This window comes from Gekko japonicus, unplaced genomic scaffold (assembly GCF_001447785.1).
Source record: "Gekko japonicus isolate JY-2015 unplaced genomic scaffold, Gekko_japonicus_V1.1 scaffold144, whole genome shotgun sequence".
Classification (NCBI taxonomy): domain Eukaryota; kingdom Metazoa; phylum Chordata; class Lepidosauria; order Squamata; family Gekkonidae; genus Gekko; species Gekko japonicus.
The window spans coordinates 1502703-1504092 of NW_015162478.1; the positions used below are offsets into that span (position 1 = coordinate 1502703).

Below are 1390 nucleotides of genomic sequence, written 5' to 3' on the forward strand. Positions count from 1 at the left end.
CTAGGAACAGCCGCTGAAACTTCTCTATATAACGTACAAGGAAACTGACACAGCCAAAGGTATGTTAGATACATTATCACACAAATTCCTCAGAAGGATTTATTGGATTTGGACTTGATGTTTAATTTAGATTTCCAAACCCAGGTGACACTTGAAATCCCTCTTCTCTTGGAATCCTTTCTCTTTTGAGGCGCATGACGGGAGGGTCAAACTTCATAAATTTTATCTTGCAAATAACTGAATAATGAATCCAGTCCTTTGGAAGAACTCCAGAGCTGTTTTAACATCTGGCACTCTTTCTCATTGACATCTTCGAGTCCGGATTTCAGGAAGCTCCGAACCAGGCATTTAGATTCTTCTAATACCTGTGAAAGGAATTACAACCCCCAATTTCATAGTCTGAATAGATTAAAATCAAGGTACTATTGGGAAGTGCCATCATGTTGTACGTGACTTACAGCAACCATGTAGGATTTTCAAGGCAAGGGATGAACCCGGAGTCTGCTTCGGCGGGGAATGCAGGGTATAAATTGAATGAATGAATGAATGAATAAATAAATGAACAAAGGTGGTTTGCCATTGCCTGTTTCTGCATAGCAACTTTGGACTTCCTTGATGGTTTCCCACCAGGGTTGACCCTGCTTAGCTTACAAGATCTGACAAAATTGGGCTAGCCTTAGACATCCAGGTCAGGGCAAGGTATAATTACTGTGGGAAGTAAACAGTTCCAAGAAAGAGCAGATTAATTCACTGAAGCAAGGGATGCTTGAACTGGACTAGCCTTGCTCATCTCTCTTGCAAATCCTGATGCCACAGGTAATAATCTAGTTATCAAGACTGCTTTGACAGAAGACCTGATTTATGCTTTTGAAATATATCACATTGGCAAAGACTCAAACTATACATACAGTGGAAGTTCTGAGATTAGGATCTTCCACATTTTAAAGGGGGGGGAAATAAGCAGCCCCTGTGCTTCCGACTTAAGGCAACCCTACATTTGGGTCGAATCTGCATTTGTCTTTCCCACCGGTGTCCCAGCCTTCTAACTCCGTCTTCAAAAAAGCTGTCTACATTTGGTTTCGTTTTCACACCTCAACAGTGCTAGCATACTTTTGCACATCCACATATGTTTATCGCCTTCTCGTAGTGGCTCCACTGTCATTGCGCCTCCCCACTGCTTTAAAAGAATCTTCTTCAAACAATGATCAAACAAGTATAGAAAAAGACAGCGTCCCAGCAGCATGAAACGGATTTAAAATGCAAATGCAGATTCGACCTTGGAAGTTTACTGTCTCTGAACATGGAGAGTCAGTTCAGTCAGCCTGGTCTGTAGCTGTTGATGGACCTCTCCTCCATGAACCTGTCGAATAACTCGTTAAAGCCATTCCTG

The 1390-nt window shown here is 42.0% G+C and overlaps 1 protein-coding gene across 1 annotated transcript in view; it reads right to left on the minus strand.

Annotated features, from left to right (window-relative positions):
* Window positions 1-195: 195 nt before the first annotated feature.
* Window positions 196-1390, minus strand: part of CDYL2 (chromodomain protein, Y-like 2) — a 70409-nt gene continuing 69214 nt past the window's right edge. The window contains exon 7 of the mRNA XM_015405804.1: window positions 196-365. Within this exon, the coding sequence (XP_015261290.1) occupies window positions 207-365 (159 nt within the window). The 3' untranslated portion in view covers window positions 196-206. The remainder of the gene's footprint in view (window positions 366-1390) is intronic.